At 37.3% G+C, this 25,118-nt stretch overlaps 1 protein-coding gene across 1 annotated transcript in view; it reads left to right on the top strand.

The window, feature by feature from the left end:
• The first annotated feature begins 229 nt into the window (after positions 1-229).
• The window catches only part of MTR (5-methyltetrahydrofolate-homocysteine methyltransferase), a 130,556-nt gene continuing 105,667 nt past the window's right edge, over positions 230-25,118 (top strand). The window contains 3 exon segments of the mRNA XM_074262491.1: positions 230-567; positions 652-799; positions 19,163-19,374. Coding sequence (XP_074118592.1) covers positions 265-567; positions 652-799; positions 19,163-19,374 — 663 coding nt within the window. The 5' untranslated portion in view covers positions 230-264.

A 25,118-nucleotide genomic window follows, 5' to 3' on the forward strand; every position in this document is an offset into this window, starting at 1 on the left:
TTGGCTCTCGGGAGCAAGTCCAAGCGAGCTCCAGCACACCCAGCTTGAACAAAACAGAAAAGAATCTTTTGTCTGATTTGGAAAAGGGCCCTGTCTATAAGGCTGACTCTAAATGAACTACATTTCCCAGAGATCCGAGGGGCTCCCGGCTTACTACTGATTGGTTAATAGTGAGCCAATCCGTGAGACATTACGCAAAACACCAATCACAGGGAAGAGGGCAGGTCCTTCCTCTTTCAGAGGTTGGCTTGTCTCGGGAATCCAATGGGACGGGGTTGGGGGTGTGTGTGTGAGAGATCTCTGAAGCTCCCGGGGATTTTGGGTCCCGAGGATAAATCACTGAGGTACACGCAGATTCCGAGCGCTGGGCACTCAAGCGCGGCGGGGATCACGCGGAGCCGCGGGCGGGGGAGGAGGCTCAGGAACCGTTTTCTCCCTCTAGCACGTGAGACAAGAGTAGCCTGTGGCGATCCCAGCCTCGGGCCGGTCTCGTTCTCCCCCTCCCTGGCCGCTTGCCTCAGTTCCATCCGTTACAGGACGTTGGCATCTTGGACAGCGCGGGGTCCAGTAAGAGCTTTGAGGCCGAGGGGTGTGGGAGCCGCGGGGCTTTTGAAAAGGGGGATTAAACCCTTCTCGTTTCCTTTCTTCTAGAACCGTCTGTGGTTTGCTGGCTCCGGCTTCTGCTTCCGTCTAGGAAACGCCTTCACTTCCCGTTCTCCCGCTTTTCTTCGAGCGTGCAGCCCGAGGCGCCGCGGAGCGTGCATTATGCCGCCCACTCTGGAAGAACTGCAGCCGCCGGGTAATTGAAAGAGAGCTCGTGCCCGCCCGTGTTTGTTTCTTTCCTGGAGTCATTATTGCGTCACTTTGGTTTACTACATTCCCAGGCTGGCTGAGCGCCGCCTACAGGCAGCCTGGGGGGACCGCTGGTAGAAGCTCTTTACAGATGATTAATATTTTTAGGGGGGTCGTGTCGTCTAGATCCTTCTTTTTTCTTTGTCTCTTTCTTCCACAAATTCTGAAATTTCAGAAAGCCGGTGGGAGAGAGTCTGTTTTTAGGGAAAACAGATTTATTGATATGAGTACTTAGTGTGCCTTATTCGAAGTTCAGAGGCAGAAGAAAGAACGTGTTAGAAAGGTTACCTGTGAGAGTTGCGGGGAGCCACCGCTGAGTCTGTTGGTGGAGCCTGGGACCCCTCTTTTTTTTTTTTTTTTTTTTTTTTTAAGTTAGTATTTTATTTTTCCTAATACGGGAAAAGATAAGTTTTCAGCATTGACCTTTGCATGGAACACCCCATTTTAAACAACATTAAATTTACAAATTTGTTATCCTAATGGGGTGGAGATCCCAAAATGCTAATTTCCTCCAGGGTTAGATTTCTTCCTCACTTTCTCTAGTAGTCTATAGTTCCTTAGTTTGGAGTAGGAGTGTGTGGGTAGAGAGGGTGCTGAAGTCATGGAATGAAATTTTTTTTATCTTTCTTTCTTTCTTTTTTTTTTTTTTTTTGAGGCTGGGGTTAAGTGACTTGCCCAGGGTCACACAGCTAGGAAGTGTTAAGTGTCTGAGACCAGATTTGAACTCCGGTCCTCCTGAATTCAGGGCTGATGCTCTATCCACTGCGCCACCTAGCTGCCCTTATGGAATGAAATTTTAAGTAAATTTTTATTTAATAGTTTTTATTTACCAGATATATGCATGGGTAATTTTACAACATTGACAATTACCAAACCTTTTGTTCTAATTTTTCCCTCCTTCCCCCCCCCCCATGGCAGGTCGACTAATACATGTTAACTATGTTAAAGTATAAATTAAATACAATATATGTATACCTGTCCAAACAGTTGTTTTGCTGAACAAAAAGAATCGGATTTGAAACAGTGTACAATTAACCTGTGAAGGAAATCAAAAATGCAGGTGGACAAAAATAGAGGGATTGGGAATTCTATGTAGTGGTTCCTAGTCATCTCCCAGAGTTCTTTCACGGGGTGTAGCTGGTTGAGTTCATTACTGCTGTATTAGAATTTTAAGTAATTTTAACTGGACGTTGTATGTGCTTGGATCTGAATAATGAGGAAGGTGGTGTAAGTGCCTATTAATGCCTTAAGGTACCGTAGAGATTAGGAAAGCTGAATTAGTTTTATCTTTCACATCTATAAGGAAGAATTTAAGACCAAACAAGATTAAAGATTAAAGCATTATCAAATGTAAAGTGGTTAATTCTGATTATATAAAATGTAAAAGTTTTTGTACAAACAAAACCAGTGCAGTGAAAATTAGAAAGAAGGCAGAAAACTGGAAAAATATGTTTACAGCAAATATTTCTGATAAGGGTCTCATTTCTCAAGTAGAGAACTGAGTCAAATTTATAAGTCAAAACAATGTATAGTGAGAATCAGCCCTAAAGTCAGGAGGACCTGAATTCAAATGTGGCCTCAGACACTTAACACTTTCTGGCTGTGTGACCCTGGGCAAGTCACTTAACCCCAATTGCCTCAGCAAAAAAAAAAAAAAAAAAAGAAAACATCATGAAAAAAATACTCTAAGTCACTCTTGAATAGAGAAATGTAAATTAAAACAACTCTGAGGCACTATCTTACATTATCAAATTGGCAAATATGACAAAAAAAGAAAATGATAAATGTTGAAGAGGTTGTGGGAAAATTGGGACACTGCGCTTGGTGGAGTTGTGAACTAATTCATTCTGGAGAGCATTTGGAACTATGCCTGAAAGGCCAGTCTCTGATCTAGCAATATGTCTTCTAGGTCTGTAGTACAAAGAGATTTTTTAAAAAGGGGGGTGGAAAAAACCTATTTGTACAAAAATATTTATAGTAGCTCTTTTTGTTGTGGCAAAGATTTGGAAACTGAAATTCTTCATTAGTTGAATAATGGCTAAACAAGTTGTGGTATATGTGATTATAATGGATTATTATTGTGCTATACAAAATGACAAACAGGATGATTTCAGAAGAAACTGGAAAGATTTACGTGAACTGATACAAAGTGAAGTGAGCAGAATCAAGAGGACATTGTATATAGTAACAGCAATATTGTACAGATGAAGAATTGTGAATGACTTAGCTATTCTCAGCAACATAATGATTTGAGACAGTGATGAAGAATGATGAAAAATGCTATCCACCTTTAGAGAGAGAACTGATGTCTGAATACAGACTGAAGTATGTTTTTTCCCTCTTTTCCTCCTTTCCTTCCTCCCTCCCTCTCTTCTTGCCTTCCTTCTTTCTTTCCTTCCTTCCTTTTTTCTTGCACAAAATGATTAATATGGAAATGTTTTATATAGTTGCACATGTATAACATATCAGATTGTTCAAAACTTTAAAAAACTCCAGAAACAATACATGTAAAGTGGGGGAAAAATTAAAAAAAAAAAAATTAAGAAAAAAAAGCAAAATAAAGACATCCCAGAGAGAAAATGAATGGGAGCAAATGAAAATAGCTTTTCTGGGTTTTTTTGGGGGGAGTGGCCTGATTGGATGACCAGGATTCCTGACTAGGAGTCTGTCAGTTCTTGGTTCCAGTACAGTCCTAGATAGTTGTGAGCAGTGTGACACACAGGGGCAAGTCACTTTCCTTTGTCATCTGTAAAGTAGGGTATTAATAGCTGTAACTGATCCCTTCTGAGGCAGCATAGCTCATGCAATGGGTAGTTTTGAACTTGGAGTTGGAAAGACTTTGTGAGGCTGTCCAAGTCACTTCAACCTCTGTTTGCCTTATCTATATGAAGATTATAACTTCCCTTTTAAGGATTGTTGTACAGATCAAATGAGATAATTTTTGTAAAGTACTTAGTGTCTAGTACATAGTTATTGTTCAGTCATGTCTAACTTTTCGGAACCCTGTGAACATAAAACACTAGACTCTTCTATCCTCCACTATCTCTCAACTTTGTCCAAGTTCATGCCCATTGTTACCATAATACAATCTATCCATTTCATCCTCCAATTTCCCCCTTTCCTTTTCCCTTTAATTTTCCCCACTATCAGGGTCTTTTCCAGTCATTCCTATCTTGTTACATGGCCAAACTGCTGAAGATTTAGCTTTAGTATTTGACCTTCCAGGGAATTAATTTCTTATAAATTGAGTGATTTTTTTTTTTTTTTTTTTTGGTCTCCTTGAGTCCAAGGGACTCTCAAAAGTCTTCTCCAGCCCCACAATTCAAAAGAGCATCAATTCTGTGCTACTCAGCTTTCTTTGTACAATTAACTCTCAAAGCCATACATTGCTACTGGAAAAACCATAGCTTTGATCACATGGACCTGTGTTGACAAGATAAATGTCTGTTTTTTAGTATGCTGCCCAGATTTGCCATAGCTTTTTTACCAAGGGGCAAGTCTTTTAATTTCATGGCCGTAGTAGCTGTCTGCAGTGATCTTTGAGCCCAAGAATATAAAATATGTTACTGCTTCCATTTTTTCTCCTTCTGCTAGGAAGTGATGGGATCAGTTCCTAATAACATCTTAGGATTTTTTTTTTTTTTTTATGTTAAGCTTCAAATCAGCTTTTACAGGCTTCTTTCTTACTTTGTCAGGAAGCTTTTTTCACTTTTTGCCATCAAAGTGGCATCATATACATATCTGAGATTGTGCAGTAGCTACTATGTAAATATTTATTCTTTTCTCCTTTCACTTCTCTTTAGAGAAATACTGTGTTAAAGTGTTGTATAAATGTCAACTACTCTTATTAAATAAAATGTAAACTTCTTGAGAGATTTTTTTTTTTCACAATCCTTGTGTTCATAATACAGACAGTGCTTAGTATATGTTTATTGAATCGAATTAAAAGATGTAGCAAAAGAAATTAATGAAGATTATTTAGTAGTCTTTCTTTCTGAAATTCAGACTTGGGCACTTGGGAATTAGAATGTCTACCAGCTGTGTGGGATGGAGCATATAACTCCTTTAAGCCCCAATTTTTATATCTGTAAAACGGGGCTCATATAGCACCTATCTCTCAAATTTGTTGTGAGAATCAAATGATATGAATGTAAAACACTTTGTAAATCTTAGAGGACTATATAAATTCTCTGTTCTTTTAATATCATACATGGAGTTGAAGAGATGTTTTTTGAAATCAGTGGAGCTATAATTCAGATGTCTTTATTATTATTTTTTTAATATGTTGCTATAAGAAGGCCCTATTTTGCCCAAGTTTAGCCATGATCAGAGACTACTCTTCTTTCTCCCTGACTAGGTTAATTTCTACTTCCTGTCCCCTTTCTAGATGGAAGACAACTAGGGTAGAGTAGTATCGCAGAAACCCAAAGAGGAGACAGATATGGATCAGGGAAAGGATGAGTGATTTAGTAGCTAAATATCTAACCTTTACCTAAGTCCTTTCCATGGTAATTCTATTGACCCTTGTAGCAGTAGAGTGAGGTAGGTGCTATTATTGACAGTATAGGAAACTTAAAGCCGAGAAGTTTAATTAGCTTGCTCAGGGTCAGATATCTAGTAAATGACTGAATTAGGGTTTAAACTTGGGGTTTCCTGGCTCCAGATTCAGCACTAGCCATTAAACCTCCTTAATGCCATCTCCACATGAGAAATGAAGAGGACTGAGGTCATTGTTGACCTTATTTCAGTTTCTGGTGAGGGGAAGCAAGAGTTAAAAATTCTCTCTTCAAGGGTTGGGAATTCATTGGGAGGGAGGGAAATGGAGACTTTTTCAATCTCAGGATCTCGGCCTTCTGGTGGTAGGGCAGTGACCTTTCCTACCCTCAACCCCATTCCTCCCCTATTTTAGTTCGCTTGTCTAAATTTGGAGCTTCCTGTAGGATTACAAGTTAGGACTTGGAGTCAGGAAGACCTCTTTGGTCTCTGACACTTGTACTTTCAGCTTACCTTAATTTCTTCAGCTATAAAATGGAATTCTTAATAGCACTTACTTCCTCAAGATCAAACTAGATAATATTTCTAAAGTTCTTATCATAGTGCAAGGCACATAGTAGGTGCTTAATGCTAATTAGATTTGGAAGCATTCTGCTCATTCTGCTCTCCTGATCCCAACTTTACAAATTAGAAAGGTGAAGTCTTCTATCCTCAACTTTGTCTAAGTTCATGCTCATTGTTTCCATAACACTACTTATCTATATCCAAAAATAAGTGATATCTTCAATCAGCTGATTAATACCAAAACTAGAAATGGAAGCCTAGTTTCTGCTGCTGGTGAGGATCAACTTAACCTTCTCAGAGTCTGGACATAGTAATAACCCTGCATTTTTAGTTGACTAGAACAGTTAAAGAATGTGTTGTAGGAAAAAAACAATCTCCCCTTTTTTTTAAAATAGAAAAATTGCCCATATGAAAACAGGGAACGCTGAAAGGGAGTCAGATCAGTTACAAAGTAGAAGATAGCTGGGGCTTCCAGGAAGGCTCTTTAACATCAGCAAGTAATCACATATCTTGCATATGCCACAGATCAGAAAACTAGGGAATCTTTGCTTGTGGTGCAAAAGATTAAGAAGGACTTTTGGAGAAGAGCTTTGTTTCTTTCTGAAGAAGGGGTTCTTTAATTATAGATTCCCAACTGAAGCACATTGGTATAAAGCACACACATGTACTGTGTGTTCTGGCTTAATCAGTGAAATGTTTAAATAGTACTAGACTGGACTGATAGAGAAGAAAGTGCTGAATTTAGAGCCAGAGGATCTGAATTTGAATTCTGGCTCTGTCACTCAGTAACTGTGATTTGGGTAATTCACTAAGCCCTTCTGGGCCTCAGCTTCATAATAAAAGACATTTGTACAGTACCTGTTGGGCTGTGTCAGGCACTGTGCTGTTTACACAGCAATCTTGGGAGGTGGGTTCTGTTGTTATCCCCATTTTATAGATGAGAAACTGAGACAACCATTGTGTTATACAGCTAGGATATGTTTGCAGCCAGATCTGAACAAAGGCTTTCTGATTTCATGTTCTTTTACCTACTCTATTACCTAGCAGCTCCTGTAATGGAGGAGTTGAACTAGGCAGTCTGTAAAAAGTTCTTTCTAATTTTAAATCTATGATCCTTTTAATCACTGGTACCTTGTATCAACAATTTTCTGAAGTTTTTGGAGGAAAGAAGTAAAGAGAACCATTGTAAAAACATTAACCAGAATGTGTAACTTGGGTCAAAGGTATGAAGGCTTGCTAAGTTGACTTACATACCTAAAAATTTCCAGAGGGTTCCATAGGAACTCAGGATGATGGTAATAACTGACATTTATATAATGTTTTAAAGTTTAAGAATGCTTTCCTTATAGTCTCTTTTGGGCCTCAGGAAAATCCTGAGAGGGTACTATGGGTGTACTTATCCCCATTGCACAGATGAGGAGAATGAGACTCAAAGTAGTTAAGTGCCTTGCCAATGACAAGGTCAGAGGTGGGATTTGAACCTTTTCACTCCCAAGTCCTTGCTCTAGGATGTATCATATAGTATTCCTCCATTTTAATCTTTTTTTATTATGATTAAAATAAGGTTAATACAGTTATCCTTTTTACCTTTGTATCATCCTCTGTACCTAATGCTGCCCTTGATTATTTTACAAAAGTGAATACAGAGAAATAGGTGGAATTTTGGATATAAATAAAATATATTTAGTTGGTTGTCCTTTGTTCTTGAAAACAACCAAAATGGCATCACTATGTTAGTCAGGTTACTGTGACTGATCAGACCAATATGAGCTCTGAATGTTCTGCCATAGGTTGGACATAAATACTCCCTATGAACATGGACTCTCTAACTTTGCATATCTTGAATTTTTTGAGCTAATTCAATTCTGCTTTATTTCTAGAGCATAGCACTTCTGATGGGAGTATGCCATGCTGGGCAGTCCTGTGCCAATGCCTCCCATGTCATGCAATCCTAAATATAGCCTGTTAAAACAAAGACCACCTAGTTTCCACAAAGGGAAATTATACCTAATTAATCTATTTGTATATGATAATGGTGCAGACCCTCATCATGTCAAGCCTGGACTTTTATAAGAGCTTGCTTTTTTTTTTTTTTTTTTTTCCTTTTTTCTTTTTATAATTATAACATTTTCTTTGACAGTACATATGCATAGGTAATTTTTTTTACAACATTATCCCTTGTACTCCCTTCTGTTCCGTTTTTGCCCTCCTTCCCTCCACCCCCTCCCCTAGAGGGCAGGCATTCCCATACATATTAAATACCTTATAATATATCCTGTTGTTGCAAAGGAAAGATTGTATTCTCAAGGTAAAAATAATCTGGGAAGAGAAACAAAACAAAACAAAAAAACACAATGCTCACAGTTTACACTCATTTCCCAGTGTTCCTTTTCTGGATGTAGCTGATTCTCTCCATCATTGATCAATTGGTATTGGATTAGCTCTTCTCTATGTTGAAGGTATCCAATTCCATCAGAATACAAAGAGCTTGCTTATTGACTCTGTGTGGGACAGTAAGGACCACAAAAACAGACTCTCACAGTAAGAAAAAACAAAAAGGGTTTATTAAGGTCTCTCAAGAAAGGGCATCTCCCTTCTGACAAGGTGTTTGTCAGTTAAAGGACTGCAAAGTAAAAACTGCAAAACATAAGATTAAATAGCCTGAATGCTGAAAACCCCCCTTCCCAATCCTTTTTCTCCCATTCTTTGGGAGCCTCTGGGGGTTTATATTCTAATCGCAAATCTAACCCAGTAAGAGAATTTTAAAAAGAGCTACTTAAATGCTAATTAAGAGGTGGTAGGAAACTGCAGGAGACAAACACCAGAAATTTTTTAGCTATAGTACTATTTGTTATTATAGTCTCAAGTCACAATTAAAGTATAGTTTAAGGCTATTTTCCCATGAGAGGATCTTCACTCAGTTAATTCCACATAACTTCACTCATATCTTTGTCACTCAAGTTCCCTGTCCTCCACTCAGCTGTCAAAGTGATCTTCTAAAGTTCATGTCTGCTCATGTAATCCTTTCAGTATACTCCACTGGCTCCCTATTGCCTCCAGGATCAGATGTTATATTTTACATCAGCATTTAAAGTCCTTCTTAACCACTTCTCCTCACCTTTTCAGCCTTCTCCTCCCCATGTTTTGTTCTTCTCCATGCTTTGTGTGGTAGTGATACTGGCTTCCTTGCTGTTCTGGAATTTAAAAAAAAACAAAAAACAAAAAACTCTTATCACCTAGTTCTAAGCATTTTCACTTACTATCCTCTAACCTTCTTTCACCCCTCCTTCCATCTTATTTTTATGATTTTTAAAATCTCATCTTCAGGAAGTCTTTTTGAGCTCTTAATTCTAGTGCTTTCTCTCTTAATCATTTTCAGTTTATATCTTGTTTATGTATTACTTTTTATGTGTCAGTCTCACTGGGTTATGAGCTTTTAAAATTTAAGCAGTGACTATCTTGCCTTTTTTTATATCCTCATATTTAATAGTTGTGTAATACACTTACTAACAGATTGACTGTTAGGTCTAATAGGGAACTCATAGTTGTAAATAGTTTGATTTTAGAGTTTTTGACATTCCATATGTGTGGTGAATCAATTAAACAAATAACCAGTTTGATTTTGTTTGCTGGGGCAGACTGTTTTGGCTTAGAGACAAACAATAAAAGATAGGGATAAGCGGATGTTTTTCCTTATGGAAAAAATAGCCAATGAAGGTCATGGAACATTCTCCAATGTGCAGGGATGAGTCTTATTAACTGTCTGTCTTTTAAAAAAAAAATTATATAAGCAGAATGAGTGACTATCTGAGGACAATTCAAGTTAAAATAGCAGTAAACTTTTCTGGGTACAAAATGCATAGCTAATAGGGAGAACTGCAGCAATGTCTTGTGAGGGAATTGCAGTTATCCTTTTGAATATAAACTTAAGGACAAGATTCTGTGGAGTTGATCCTATAATGAAATGGAAGGAAACCTGGATTTGGAAATGGAGAACTTGTTTAAATTTGGGTTCTGCTACTTGCATTGCTCTTGTGACATTGGAAAAGTCACCTTTACTCTCTGGGCCTCAGTTTCCCTATGTGTAAGAAAATGTTTTGGATTGTTACCTTGGGTTTCTCTCCCATTGTGTATAGTCAGTGAAAACAAATCTGTACATTGGCCATGTATGCAAGTAAGTATATGTCAATTCTATACCTCTAATCTATCATCTCTCTACTAAAGGGAGGGAGAGAATTGTGCTTTGTTAGCAGTTTTCTGGAGTATAATTTGTTACTCCATACATTTTAAGTATTCCTAACTCTAGTAGTTAATTTAGATGTAAATATATTCTACAATAGCTCTGGAAGTGTCTTTATGTAAACAAATAAAATTCACATTTTAACAAATATATTAAATGAGTATTGTAATACTGGAGAAACTGAGGCAAGACAGAGATAAGAGGATTCTTAATATTTTAATAGTGGAGAGTTTGGACTGGCCATGGCTAGCTGGCTTGGATAGGACTCTTGTCTCAAAGCATCCAAAAATGAGCTAGTAATTTCAGAGACTTTTATTGGGCTCCAGCCATCAGGGAAACAAAGGCAAGGGGGGCATAGCACTGGGTGAGTGGAAATTTCGGGAAGGACCATAACTTTTTTTTTTTTTCCCCTGAGGCTGGGGTTAAGTGATTTGCCCAGGGTCACACAGCTAGAAAGTGTTAAGTGTCTGAGACCAGATTTGAACCCCGGTCCTCCTGAATTCAAGGCTGGTACTCTATCCACTGCACCACCTAGCTGCCCCCTGGACCATAACTTTTTAATTCTGACAGGTTGGGGGATGAAGAAGGAAGGATCATAAATTCTGATAAGTTGGGAGTGAAGAAACTAGGAAGCAGGAAGTCTGGGCCCCCAAGAGATGCCCAAGCATTTGAGATAAGCCATCTGGAGTTTTATAACTCTTTGGAATGCTAGAGTGGTCAGGGCTCTGAGCCCTAATTATCTCATTCCTAATGGCCAGGAAGGGAAAGTGAGACAAAACAATTCAGGGAAACTGAGGCTTGACATTCCATACAGTCGAATATTCAAAAATCATAGCATTATCTTGGAGAGTCTCAGCATCATGATTTTGACCGACTTTACCTGGAGCGGATAAGTCATAATAAAATTAGAAAAGATGCAAGGACCTACAGAGAGGGCAAGTCTCTCCCTGATAACCCCAGAGTTGTTAACAGAATCCCTTGTTTAGGGCGGCACAGAGACCTCCCTGTTGCAAACATGGCAGATCCTCTGCAGTTGTGGAGCACCATCTTAGCCAGGGAATCCAGTTTGTGAGTTAGGTCTGCAGTCATTTTGTGCATTTAACTCAGCATAACCAGAACTACCTGTCAGGAGGGCATCGATGTCAAAGGCTGTTATACCAGCCCTTCTAAGGGGGCCACTGCATGGTTGTCAGAGACTACAAGGGGGGAAGGATGAGGCCTGAAATTGCTCCATCTGTTCCTCTCCAGAAGAACAGACAGGCTAAGGAACACTGCTATTAGGATACAGAAAGAATCTGGATTACTGAGCAAAGTATCAGAGTTTGCACACTTAGACTATCAAGGCAGCCAAACTATGAACTTTCAGAGGCCTGATACCAAATTGCAACCTCCTTGGAGGGAGCTGGAATACTAATTAAGGAACTGGGGTTACAGGACTGAAAAAGATCAGAGAGACTGTCAGTCATGGGACAGATGCCTGTACTTGAAGAGGATTGAAACTCAGAAATAGGTGTGCTTGAATCAGATAAGAGAGCACATAAGACTAATTACCTACTCAATGGGAGATAATGGTTCTATATACATATATTTAGATGAGATGGTGATGTGATGTCTCTCTTCACCATTGGTGCTTGTTGAATGTTTTGGTAGAAAGGTAATTATAGGCAAGGATTGGAGGGCGGAGGGAGAAAAGAAGCCAAAGTCACTTGGTGGCAGGACAAGGAGGATAGAGGCTGGAGACTACAGAATCCAGGATACATCTTTGGCAAGCCAGTGGCAACTTGCCTGTTTCCTTCACTTTTCCCCCTAAAGACCAAAGACTTTGATTTATCCTGACTCTGGCTGATCCTGAGACCCTCCAGGGAGCTTGTTCTGCCATTATATGTACCTTGGAGATTTCCAAGGATGATTTCCGGTTGTTCCTAAGAATAGGTAAACAGAAAATGGTCCCAGAAACTGAGTCTGCCAGGGCAATTCCAACAGAATAAGAGGTTCAAAGTTAAAGCAGAACCAGCAATTACATCCAACTGGGATTACAAATACTAAGCCAAGCAGGGAGTAAAGATGAAAAAAGGATTGTTGGAAGGGCTTCCAAAATGAACTGGTGGGTTAGGGAGGGCTTACTATTGGCTACTGTTATTATAGGATATTATAATTATAAGGATACTATAAGCGTCCTTTACAGCAACAGTTACCCAAATTTTAGCCCAACATTTTCATCCTAAATCCTAAATATGCAGTAATATGCCCAGTCAGAATTTGGCATTCATTCAACCACTTTCAGTTCCTCCCAAATCAGTGGGGTTCAAAGTCCATTAGAGGCAGGAGTGATGATCTCATCAAACTGATTCCTGTTGAGAATGAGCAAAGAGCTAAATTCCAGAGAGGGAGGGTGGTGTGTAGTGTGCTGAAAGTGATCAAAGCATCCAGTGGGCTGATATAAGTCCCAGAAGCAGATCAGTACAGCTGTAATTTGATCAAAATCTAGAACAAAAAGCAAATCTAACAATAAAGGTTAGAACAGTGTAAGATAGAAAGATTGGTTCACAAAGATTCTACAAAATGTGGAAAGGCCAATATAGACAGGCCAGCAGCTTCCCATGTATGGAAACAGGTTTGTCTCACAGGAGAGACAAATGTGTCAGCTATAGTCCCACTAAACAAAATAGCAATTAGGTCTCACAGACAACTCTGCCAATTGTCCTCTCATTTTTTTTTTTAAAGAAAGTTTTAAAGACCTGATTACTTATAGACACAAATATCTAGTAACTAATAGATGACTAGGCTAAATACTCACTTGTCTAAGTATTTAGGCTATGATGATTACATATAATCAGATTGGAAGCAGCAAGGTATTACATAATTGAATTGCATTAATGGTTTCTATTGACTATTGGTTCTGATCATAGAAATCAGCTAAAAGAGGAAAAAGCCAGGGGCATGATTATAACATAATATAATCAGTCAAAACTGATTATTTAGCACATACATGACACATAAAATAACTTTAACTCAGTTTCATTTCAAGTAATTGTTTCAGCAACTTTCAGAAGTTGCAGCTTCAAAACTCCCAAATAATACTAGCTACAGGTCTAAGAAAGTTTGCCTCCAATAACAAATCTCATTAATCAAAGCTTTAGATAAATCCTAAACAGATATTTATCATGACCTTATTGATAACAGTAAGAAATTGTCCCAGAAAGTTCACAGCATATCTTTCATAGCTAAGTAGATGGTTTATAAGGTCAACATTATACAAATCATTTTGCTTGAAAATGCCCTGTTGTCCATAACAGAAACATGTTCAAAGGAACAAAGGCAAAAACTATTATTCTTAGAGTCCCCCTCTCCTTTTTTAAATGTAATATTATCTATGCTTTATTGTATTTTTGTTTATTTTGACAAATATTCTCCAATGGCATCTTAATCTGGTTCTGACTTTGCTGGGAGCTACTTGACACCTCTGTTCTTTGGGTTGGATTTTTAAGATTTTTAATTGCAGAGGTAGCACTGACCTGCTCTAGTAAAGGGAGGTTCCTCAAAAGGTTCAGCTTAAGAGTCCCTTTAAATAATGGGCACAACCTCAAGATGACTCAGTTCAATCAATTAAAACTTGTACAGAATATCCTAATTCCACATAAAAGAATCTGAAAGATTCATAACATTTAACATTAATAATTTCTTCATTCTTAAAAGATCAATTAAACTTTTGGAAACAACCCTATTAAATTATAGATCAGATTTGTTATCATTTCTTAAACAAGGAGACCATTATACACCTAAATAAAAAAACACCCAGTAAAGAATTTACTACAATAAAAGCAGGTTGTTCCTTTAAATAATAAAATGCTCTCTTCAGTAGAGAGCCAGTTGAGTTTGTCTTCATTTCTAAAGAAGAAGCCACAGAGTGGGGGGGGGGGGGGGGGAGGAAGGTAAGTTAAATTTTTACCTTTGAAGCCTAAAGATCTCTTCCCATTTCTCCCTCCCCTACTCTACTTTTCTTTATAATTGACTTTTAGGGTGCCAAATCCTTCTCAGGATTTAGCCAGTCAGTGTGTTTTCTTTATCCATACCTTAAAAGACTTGCCTTTTTTTTTTTTTTTTTCGATGTTTACTTCCCTTTGTGACATACTATTTCCTACTTTCTCTCTTCCTTTCCTCCCAATTACCTTCTGGACACTGTCTCTCCTCTCCTCTGTCAATTCCTTCCTGAAATCATTCAAGTAGTCAATTGTTTCTACAAATCAGTCTTTCCTATACTGTTTTTTGAAATCACCTTCGTTTCTCCTTTCCTTTTCTTTTCCTTCAAAACTTTTAAGATTCACAATATATGAATAGATAAATAATTCCATAAAGCTCATACACATATTCAGAAGAAGTGACAAAATTTAAAGCTAACTTATAATGTTTAGAAATTACCCAATATATGTAAACTCTTCAGATAAGTTATCAGGACTTTGTTTGTTAAACTGATTCAAATCAAATACAGCTTTGAAATTTTTTTCTTTCAGTAGTAAAGGTTCAATATTTAAACAAATTCTTAAGATCATATACTCAAAATTAATATATCTAGCATGCATAAAACAGTAATTTCACAATTTCAGAATCACATTACCATTTTAAAAACTAAGTTTGGTCAAAAGACCAATAAGCCAAAAGTATATAGCTTTTTCCCATTTAAGTTTTCTAAATTCTAATTTAATGTTGCAAAGAAACTGAATTACCACTTGCTTATACACACACACCCATATATTTATATTTTAAAGTGGCTCTCAGAAGCTTGACTAGATTAAAGAGGTTTTTTTTTCCCACTGGCCTGAGTTTTTTCTCCAAGGCAATTAACATTAGCTTCTTTTGTTCTCTCTCTTACCTTCTTCCCTAGGCAGAGCAGCAACTTGAATCAGATAAGGTTTTATTGCCCTCTTGGGAAGACTGCTTTTCTGTCAGGTTTAAAAACTACCAAGTTTTTTTATTTTTCTTTCAAATTAGTGCAAACTGGTTACAATTAAATCCAACAAGAAGTTAAAAACCACAAGCATTTTGCTTTTTTTATGCTAAGTATCTTTGCAACATTGAAATGACCAATTGCCATGACATTTCTCAATCATTGTTCTTAAAACTTAACATAACTCCTTAAATCAACAAAACAAACAAGTCACAAACACTGAACACACCGACACAATGTTAAACACATAAAAGCTAAGGGCAAACTTCTGATATCTCAGGCGTGTGCCCTGAGAATTTTCAGGTCCGCAATTTCTCCCTCTCAGAAATTCAAATGGAGCCTTTTAAATAGGCTTCCAAACTCCAATTTGGTGTGTTCTTTGCCTTCCCAGAGAGTGCCCAGATATTAAAAAAATACTCAGAACACAGACTTGTGCCTGAGGACACCCAGACCAGATATGTACTTTTAAAAAACATCCAGACTTGTGCCCATAGGCACGCAGATTTATTGTCCAAAGATACTTAGAACCAGATCATGTTCAGAGAACACCTAGATTTACTGTCCAAAGATATTCAGATCAGATATCAGCACTCAGACCAGATAGCATCACACAGCGTCCTGCTGATACTTCCCAGAATCATATGGTTCGTCAACCTGACTTTTCTGGGGACCCAAATTTGCTAGCAATCAGACCAGACAGAAAATTTACCCTGCAGGGATTTCAAAATAGACTCTCCTGGGGGCCGAAATGGAGGTGTTGGCAGTGAGCTCTTGCTGGGGCTGAAATTGCTCTCTCAGTGGGATTCTGGAAGAAACCAGAGGGCTAGCTTCCCTAAAAGAGCCCAGACTCAATCACTTTAAGGCCTCTCCCGGGAGACTTCTTCTCTAATCTCTAATCTTGCTCGCAGATCTCATATCTCAATGGGGCCTCCAGAAATGAAAGTGCTGGAGAAACTGAGCCAAGACAAGGATTAGAGGTTTTTATTTATTATTATTATTTTAATTAAAGCTTTTTATTTACAAAACATATGCAAAGGTCATTTTTCAACATTTTGCAAAACCTTTTGTTCCAAATTTTCCTCTCCTCCCCACTCCTTCCCTTAGCTGGCAGGAAATCCAATACATATTAAATATGTCAAGTCTAATATATGTATCTTGTTGCGCCAGAAAAATCAGATTAAGAAGGAATTAAAAAAAAAAACTGAGAAAGAAAACAAAATGCAAGCAAACAACAACAGAAAGAGAGTGCTGTTGTGGTCCACACTCACTTCTCACAGTCCTCTTTCTGGGTGTAGATGGCTCTCTTCATCACTGAACAAGTGGCACTGGTTTGAATCATCTCATTGTTGAAGAGAGCCACGTCTATCAGAATTAACCATCCTGTAGTCTATTGTTTTTTTGTATAATTTCCTGGTGCTGCTCATTTCACTTTGTATCAGTTCATATAAGTCTCACCAGGCTTCTCTTATATCATCCTGGTGGTGGTTTCTCATAGAACAATAATATTCTATAACATTCATAGACCATAATGTATTCAGCCATTCTCCAATTGATGGGCAACCCCTCAGTTTCTTGACACTACAAGAAGGAATGCCACATTTTTGCACATACAGGGCCCTTTCCCTCCATTAAGATCTATCTCTTTGGGATATAATCCCAGTAGTAACACTGCTGGATCAAAGGGTATGCACAGTTGGATAACTTTTTGAGCATAGATCCAAATTGTTCTCCAGAATCTGTTAGATCTGTTCACAGTTCCACCTACAATGTATTAATGTCCCAGTTTTCCCACATCCCCTTCAACATTCACCATTATCTTTTCCTGTCATTTTAGGCAATCTGAGAGGTGTGTGGCAGTATCTCAGAGTTGTCTTAATTTGCATTTCTCTGATCAGTAGTGATTTGGAACACTCTTTCATATGACTAAAAATGGTTTCAATTTCTTCATCTGAAAATTGTTCATTTCCTTTGACCATTTATCAATTGGAGAATAGATAAACTTGAACTTGAATAAATTTAAATCAATTCTCTATGCATTTTAGAAATGAGGCCTTTATTAGAATCATTGAATGTAAAACTGTTTTCCCAGTTTATTGCTTCCCTTTTAGAGATTAGAAGTTTTTTTACATTTTGTGGAGAATTTGGACTGGCCATGGCCAGCTGGCTTGGATGGGACTCTTGTCTCAAAGCATCCAACAATGAGCTAGTAATTCCAGAGACTTTTATAAGGCATCACCTATCAGGAAAACAAAGGCAAGGGGGACGAGGCAGAGCACTGGTAGAGGGGAAATTCTGGGAAGGACCATAACTTATAAATTCTGACAGGTTGGGGGTGAAGAAGGAAGGATCATAAATTCTGATAAGTTGGTAAATTAGGAGGCAAAAAGTCTGGGCCCAGATGCCTAAGCATTTGAGATAAGCCATCTGGAGTTTTATGACTCTTTAGAATGTTAGAGTGGCCAGGGCTCTGCAGCCCTAATTTTCTCAGTCCTAATGGCCAGGAAGAGGGGTTGCCACCAGGGAAACTGAGGCAAAACAATTCAGGTAAACTGAGGCATAACAGTATGACATTGAAATGAACTAGACAAACAAGAAAAATGAAAAAAGTCTTTGCCCTCTAGGAACTTATTCTGTTGGGAATATAAAACAGATAGTGGTCTCATTGTTGAATTATTTTTTTCCTATCCTACTCTTTGTGACCCCATTTGGGGTTTTCTTGGCAGTTATACTGGAGTGGTTTGCCATTTCTTTCTTCATCTCATTTTATAGTGGGGGAAACTGAGGCAAACAGGGTTAATTGACTTGCTCAGGTTTACACAGTAAGAAAACTGAGATCAAATTTGAATTCATCTCTTCCTGACTTAAGGCTCTAACCACTCTTAACACCTCTGCTGCCCCATATAATTTAGGTCATTACACACAAAATAAGTGCAGGAATGAGATAGCTTGAAGTTATGAGGGTAAGAAAAAAAATTCACAAAGGTAGTATGTGGTTTGAGCTTTAAAATAAATTGAATCTATTTTAAAAACATTTTAATTTAATTTTTTTATTAATATGCATTTATTTTTAATCACAACCCCATAAGAAAAAAATAAAGCAACATCTTATAACTGATCCATAATCAGCAAAACAAATTACCCAATTGTTTATTTCCAAACCTATGAATTGTATCCTGCTTTGATCTTCTGTAACCTACTTATTTTTGCAAAGATTAAAGTCTTTAAGGCTTCTTTAGTTGTTGTCTTTATAGTGTTATTATGTATATTTTTCTCTTATTGTTTTCTTATCTGCTTATTTCTACTCTGCTTCAGTTCTTGGCCTTGATTTTGAATTAGATTGAATGTAAATGGCAGTTGTTGTTTTGACTTGAAACTGAGTTTTCCCCTCCTAGATTGACTCCTATTTACTTTCTCACCCATTTATTTGTTTAATTACTTGACTTGGTCAAAAAGGCCATTTTTTGTCTCTTTTCTTTCTCACCTAGCCTTAATTACTGAATGGGTATTGTTTCAGTCAAAGGGAGACCTTTAAAAAAAGTTAGCTTAAAAAGGCCAAGGTCTCTCACTGCATCCTGGGCCATCTCCAGTTCTGATTTATATCTGGTCACATGAATCCAGATCATGTATAACCTATTTTAAGATTGCTTGCTGTTTTGGGGAGGGAGAGGGAAAAGAAAAAGGGAGAAAAATATGAAACTCAAAATCCTGCAAAAACGAATGTTGAGATTATGTGATGATCTACTGTGATGGACTTGACTTTTTTCAACAATGAGGTCAAAACAATTCCAATAGAATTGTGATGGAAAGAGCCATTTGCATCCAGAGAGATGGCTATGGGAACTGAATGTGGATCACAGCATAGTACTTTCACTTTTTTTGTTGTCATCTGCTTGCTTGTTTTTTTTTTTTTTTTCCTTTCTTATTGTTTTAGCCTCTTTTTATCTGATTTGTCTTTTGTAGCATGATGAATATGGAAATATATTTAGAAGAATTGCAAAAAAAAAAAAAAAAAGAAAATGTTTGGTTTTAATTATTCTTTTTTTTTTTTTTTTTTTTTTTTTTTTTAGCAGGAAAAAAAAATCTGAAGAATGATATTGAAGCCATTTTGAAGGAGAAGATCATGGTATTGGATGGCGGTATGGGAACCATGATCCAGAGGTATACATTGTCTGAAGAGGACTTCAGAGGACAGGACTTGAAAAACCATGCCAAACCTTTAAAAGGCAACAATGATCTCTTAAGTATAACGCGGCCTGATATCATTTGCAAGATCCATAAGGTATTGCATAATACAATACAGCAAATATCTTTTAAATATTCTCTTTAGAATGTTGCAAGAGGAAAAAAAAATGGAGATAAAAATATAATCCTTGCCTTTTGGAAACATTTAGTCTAATAAGCCATTTAGAATTTTTCACAGGTAGCCAGTTTGTATAATGTGATATATATGCATTAGGGAGGTAGAAAAGTTATAAGATTACTAACTAGAGGATTAGGGGTGACTTTCTGTAGGAAGACTCCTATGAATTGGGCTTTTAAGGACATTTAGGAATTAATAGACAAAAGGGAGAAAGGGAGGGAGGGCATTTCAAGCAGAGGGAATATTCTGAACCAAGACATGGAGCTCTTTCTGTGTGAATTGTGTTTTCAGAGGGGCAGAGAATTGTCCACATTGACTGGAATGTAGAATGACTGGAGGAGAGTGATAAAAAAATCAAGTTTCATAAGTTGGGTGGCTCAAGATCCTGGAGGTTCTTTAGTTTCTAGTGGATGAGTTTGAACTTTACTCTGAAAGCAGTAGGGAGCCATTAAAAGTTTTTGACCAGAGAACTAGCTGACTGATCAGATCTGTGCACAGGGAAGATTATCCTGGTATGAAGGATAGAGAGTGGAAGTGGGAAAAGCTATTATGAAACAATAACGGGCTGCCCTCAACTGATTGTCATGGGAAGAGAATCAAGGGATGGATTTGATAAGATTTTGTAGAGGTAGAATTGATGGGTCATGATTACTTCTGTAGATTCTTTGTGTTCATTCTATTATTGAATATCCATATTATTTAAAGCTGTATATCCTAAACCATGAAGGGATATAAGGTTGCAGTATTCTTGCTTACATGAAACCCCTGGAGAGTAAAAGCCAGTTCCTATAAATGTAACATTTATCTCCGAGGTTAGTTCCAGGCATTTTACTTTTTTGATTTCATTATTATTTTTAAAAAATGGTATGTTTTGGTGGTTGTATAAGAAATAGTATTGACTCTGAGAATTAAAAAGAATGTATCCCTGTACCTTTGGACATAATTCAGTGGGACTGGTAAAGTAGAAAGAGTATTTAGCATCAAAGTGAGTAAGTTTTTCTTTTAGAGAAGAGCCATATTATTGCTCAGGTAAGGAACAGGTACCCTTGGACATAGAATAATTCTTAGCTTTTGTGTTCATGAAGCTAATTCAGAATCTGGGTGATATGTTTGAGGATTAAGGAGATAGATTGTAGGATGTGACTTTGTCCTCCTAGAATATAGAAGGATCTTTAGGGTATAGGAAAATCATTAAAGTTAGGAACACATTTCTCTTCATCAGTTCTCCTTTAGAATGGGAACATTCAGTCCAATGGAATTCAGCAAATACTTTTAAAATGCTTCCTCCTACACGGTCCCTTGAAACGCCTTTTCCTTTTAAGAAAAAGCAGAGGCTAAACTTTGAAAATGTTCAGTAAAATCTTGTTGAAAATGAATGAATACATGAACAAAAAAACCATGAAGTTATGGTGAATTTGTTGATAGGTCAGTGTAAGAATGTAAGTTTTTTGAAAATAAAGACTCACATTTGTATCAGTGTTCTTCTTTGTTACCTAGAATAGTGCCTGGTACATCATAGGATCCTAGACAGTAAGCACTTAATAACAACAACAATTTTATTTAAATAGTACTTTACAGTTTGCAGTATACTCTATATAATTTGTGTGTGTGTACACACACACACACACACACACATACATACATATATAAATACATAATTTTATTTGTATGCATCATTTATTTAGCAGCAACTCTATGCCAGGCACTGGGCTATGGATTAGGGATATAAAAAGAAGGGGAAGGTGTTACCTGCCCTTAAGGGGAGACTAAATAAGAACACAGGATAAGTAGGAGATCATGAAGAGGGAAGACACCTGGAATTGGAAAGGAGTTGGGGAAGGCTTCCTGTAGAAGGTGGGATTTTAATTGAGATTTAAAAGAATCCAGGAAGGTCAGGAGTTTGAGTGGAGGAGTGAGAGCATTTCAAGCAGCCCTAGAGAATGTCAAAAGCTTGGAAATGAAGCGTCCTGCTTTATGTAACAGTTAGGCCAGTGTCAGTATATCCAAGAGTAAATGTTAGAGAGTAAAGTGTAAAAAAAGCTGAAAAAGTAAAAGTAGAACCAGGAAGACTAGGTTATAATGGAGTTTGAATTCTGAACAGAGGATTTTGTATTTGATTGTGGGGGTTATGGGAAGCCATTAGAGTTTCTCTGTATCTGTATGTATATGTGTGTAGCACTGATGAAAGTCCTTAGATAGTAAAGGGCTAATGGTGAGGCCCTGGAGTCCATAGAAACTTGCATTGGCAGGGCAGATGGCATGGTCCAGAGGGACTTTAGATATAGAAGCAGAACAGATACTAAGGCCCTGGTTGGCTGAGGCTGGGGAAGGGAAGGGAAATACAAAGGAAAAAGGCAAAGGCAAGGAGGAAAGGGCCTCTTTTATATGCTATGTTGTTTTCTTATTATAGTAGAGAAAAGTGAAATTTTAGCATATCTAAAAGTGTTTTATTTCAGATGTAAATAAAATGTGCTATTTCTATGCAGTAGAAATGATATTGTGTTATTAGACTCAGAAATGAGAGTTCTTTAATATGCTTTTTTTTTTTTTTTTTTTTTTTTAAACTGCACTAGTGATGTTAGAAGTATAGAAAACTCCCAATGAGGAAATTTCCTTTCAAAGACTAGCTGTGTGACTCTGGGTTGTTTTTACCTTCCTGCCTCAGTTTCCCCAGTTGCAAAATGGGGATAAAAATATTATCTACCTTGTGAGGTTCAAATGAGATCATAATTATAAAGCACTTAACATAGTACCCAGCACATAATAGGTATATACTAAAACTTTATCTCTTTTAAATACTTATTCTTTTACTAGATTTGTTTAGCAAATTATAGTAGTCTTAAAGAATTGTCTCTTGGCACAGAAAGATTATGTGACTAGCCCACTGTCATACAGTTTCTAGTTGTTAGGGCTAGAGCTTGAATTCAGGTTTTCCTGATCTAGTTAAAGTATATACCTGCTGTGCCATACTGCCTCTTATTTTGCTTATTGTAGGTTGTGAAGGGCTAAAAATCTGAGTTGCACTGAGTCCAACCAAGCACTTGAGGCTAATTACCAATTGGACAATACTCTCTTAACATATGCTTGGAGAGGATAACCCTGCCCAATTATTCTGTGCTGGCTCCATCTGTGGGTATAGATAGAGAAGTGTATGAGTTGAGAGGGTGGAGTGGGACTAGCAAGATCATTCTTTGGTGGAGAGATAGGAGGTATGGAGATTCCTATATCTAATCCCCTGACTGGGACCCCAAAAGACCAAGAATAAAGACTTTTGCTTATCCTGACTCCAGCTGATTCTAAGATATCCAGGGTACTAACATTATAGTAGGTAACTAATATCAATGAAAAGTAAACATTGACCTTGTTTGTTACCTACATGTGACTCAGGGCCTGCATTCCCAAACCAGATTAAAATGTAATTCGGAAATAGTTAAGAAAAGAAAAATATAATAATCTAGATGGAGTTAGTACAGTTTAAAACTACATCACTCTGTGATCTGCAGGGTTCCTTGTATATGGAATAATGACCCCCATTTGAGTTTGACACCTCTGATTTAAAGGCCCTTCGGTCTATAATCAATCACCAAGTGTCTGTTAAGTCCCTAATTGGATTTCAGTGTGCTAAACATCAGAGAGTCTTTCAGAGAATGGAATAATATCTGCTTTCAAGGAGCTTACATTCTAGTGGGAAGTACAGCAAGTGCATATAAAAATATATGCATTGTAAATTTTGTAAATAAATAGAAATGTGTTCAGAGTAGTTAAATTAAGGGAAGGGGCTTATATGCTAGGAAGAAAGGTACAAGCAGTTGTGGAGATTAAGAAAGGCTTTGTGAAGATAGTGGAGGTGGGGGGAAGAGGGAGTCCATTCTATTTTCCTGGGGTGGCAAAGTCTATATTAGATTAAATCCTCCAGTTTTCCTTATCTCTTGAATAAAGAATCAGATATGGACTTAACTTTGTTTTTATCAATATGCTCTTCATCAATGTTTTCTTATGCTGAATAAACTCTCACAAACATGACTGTAGGGGAGATTTCTATGAAGGCAATCTTGTGTTGGATTGAAATAATGTTTCATGGGCAAAGTTTCTTTGAGTTCTATCTCCTACTACTGAACACGAGCCAGTTTCTGTAGTAAGCCATTGAAATAATAAGATTGTCTCATTTGGATTCTTAGATAGTTACTTTTTTTAAATCTGAAGTTTTAGTTTATTTCATCATCACACACAAAAAAATCATTATCATCCTAAAGTATATGAAGTATATTTCATCCCAAAGAATATGAAAAAAGGAGAATGAGTTAAAAAATAACAAATGAGGACAGTAATTAATACTTTCTCCAAAAATTGTGGTTTGGAAGTTAGGATTGAGCTACAACCTGGAATTAACATAATTACAATTTTTGTGCATTTCTAAGTGCTTTCCAATGTTATCTTTAATCTCACAACAGTTGTATACATGGTAGACACTAAAATTCCTAAGTGAGAAAACTGAAATTGAAAAGTTAAGTGACTTGCCCAGAGTCACACAGTTAATAATTGCAAATCTATCCCACCCCCATTTCTCCATAATTGTAGAAGATTCCTGGTCTGTCTACCCTGCCATCTAACTACTTAAATATTCTGATATCTAATGGTAGTTGTGGATTGTTGACTGTTTTTTTCCTTCAGGAAAGATTAAAATGTATTTTGAAATTCATATGAGGAAGAGGGGTGAGGAATCTGTGCCTGAACAATAGTATCATAGTACCTAGTTTAGGGACTTGCATTTAATAGGTCCTTAATGGTTACTGACTTGGGTTTGGGGTTGGCTGGTTTAGGTTGTTTCCCTGCTCCCTAGAAGTGATGATGGGATGGATATAATACCCCAAATCAAGAGATCTGACCAGTGGCCTACATTGGCAAGACAGCTGCTTGGGAATTAGGACAAAAACCAGCTTCCATGAAATTCTGGGCTTCAGGGGCCCCATATCTTATCATGTCATGTACTGAGTTTGTCCTTTGCCCCCTTAGGAAGCCAAAATCCTGGACATTTGTAGGCAACTGTCCTTCTTCTGTCAGCACCCGTGGCTTTTTCCTTCTTGGCTTTTGTGGCCTTATGGGCATGAACAGCAAGGCCCAGAAATTACATAAATTTAAAAAAAAAAATACTTCCTTTATTGAACAGAATTGAATTTAGGTCAGTATTTTGTCATTCCCAAAAGAGCAGCGTTTTGTATTTAAAAAATAACGATTGAAATCTTATTTTAAAAAAAGTTTTTATTACCTTAATTTCCAAATTATCTCTACCTTCTCTCTCCAGAGGGACATTCCTTATAGCAGAGAATGAAAAACGAAAGAAAAATCTATAGTGTTTTTAAAAAGTACTTTGTTTTATTCTTTGTAGGTTTATTCATGTCACCCTCCTTCCCCTTCCCATCTCAGTAAACACCAGTGACTCCTGCTTTCTCTAAGATCAGACATCAAATCTGGGCCTCTTTCTATCTTTCCAGTCTTTGCTTTCATTTTATTTGTCATCCACGCATTCCAGACTCTGGCTGTTCTGACTTACTTGCCATTCTTTACACATGACATTTCATCTTTCTACCTTTATGCTGGCTGTGCCCCCATCCTCAACTCTGCCTCTTTGATTCCCTGTCTCACTTAATGCTCTCTTCAAATCT

The sequence above is a fragment of the Sminthopsis crassicaudata genome, chromosome 4 (genome assembly GCF_048593235.1).
Source record: "Sminthopsis crassicaudata isolate SCR6 chromosome 4, ASM4859323v1, whole genome shotgun sequence".
Classification (NCBI taxonomy): Eukaryota; Metazoa; Chordata; class Mammalia; order Dasyuromorphia; family Dasyuridae; genus Sminthopsis; species Sminthopsis crassicaudata.